Raw genomic sequence first — 304 nt, 5'->3', positions numbered from 1 at the left:
CGTGGGGCAGCCACATGGGACAGTCCCCAGGAAGGGAGGTGACAGGACAGGTATGGGGGTATCCTCATTGCAAAAAGCTTCAAGACCAGGGCAGGGGGGTTGCTGTTCACATCCTCCCCCGGTGTTTGCCGTAGGGTCACCCACAGGGACTCACAGTTTACCCAGGTCACAGGTGGGACAGCCTCACCTGGCAGTGGGGGTGCGGGTTGGAGCAGCCCATCATCGCTCCTTTGTTCTCGAAGATCTGTGAAGGAAGAGGTGCAGCCAGCAAGTCCCGGCCACAGGGTCCCCACTGTGGTTCTGC

The 304-nt window shown here is 60.5% G+C and overlaps 1 protein-coding gene across 1 annotated transcript in view; it reads right to left on the bottom strand.

Moving 5' to 3' along the window:
- Nucleotides 1-304, bottom strand: part of GALT (galactose-1-phosphate uridylyltransferase) — a gene marked incomplete at its 5' end in the record, with an annotated part of 2362 nt that overhangs the window by 1480 nt on the left and 578 nt on the right. The window contains 1 exon segment of the mRNA XM_009080186.1: nucleotides 104-244. Within this exon segment, the coding sequence (XP_009078434.1) occupies nucleotides 104-244 (141 nt within the window).

The sequence above is a fragment of the Acanthisitta chloris genome, unplaced genomic scaffold (genome assembly GCF_000695815.1).
Source record: "Acanthisitta chloris isolate BGI_N310 unplaced genomic scaffold, ASM69581v1 scaffold13058, whole genome shotgun sequence".
In the NCBI taxonomy this organism is placed as follows: Eukaryota; Metazoa; Chordata; class Aves; order Passeriformes; family Acanthisittidae; genus Acanthisitta; species Acanthisitta chloris.
Note: the sequence above shows the minus strand (reverse complement) of the source record. Positions and strands in the feature narration are given on the sequence as shown.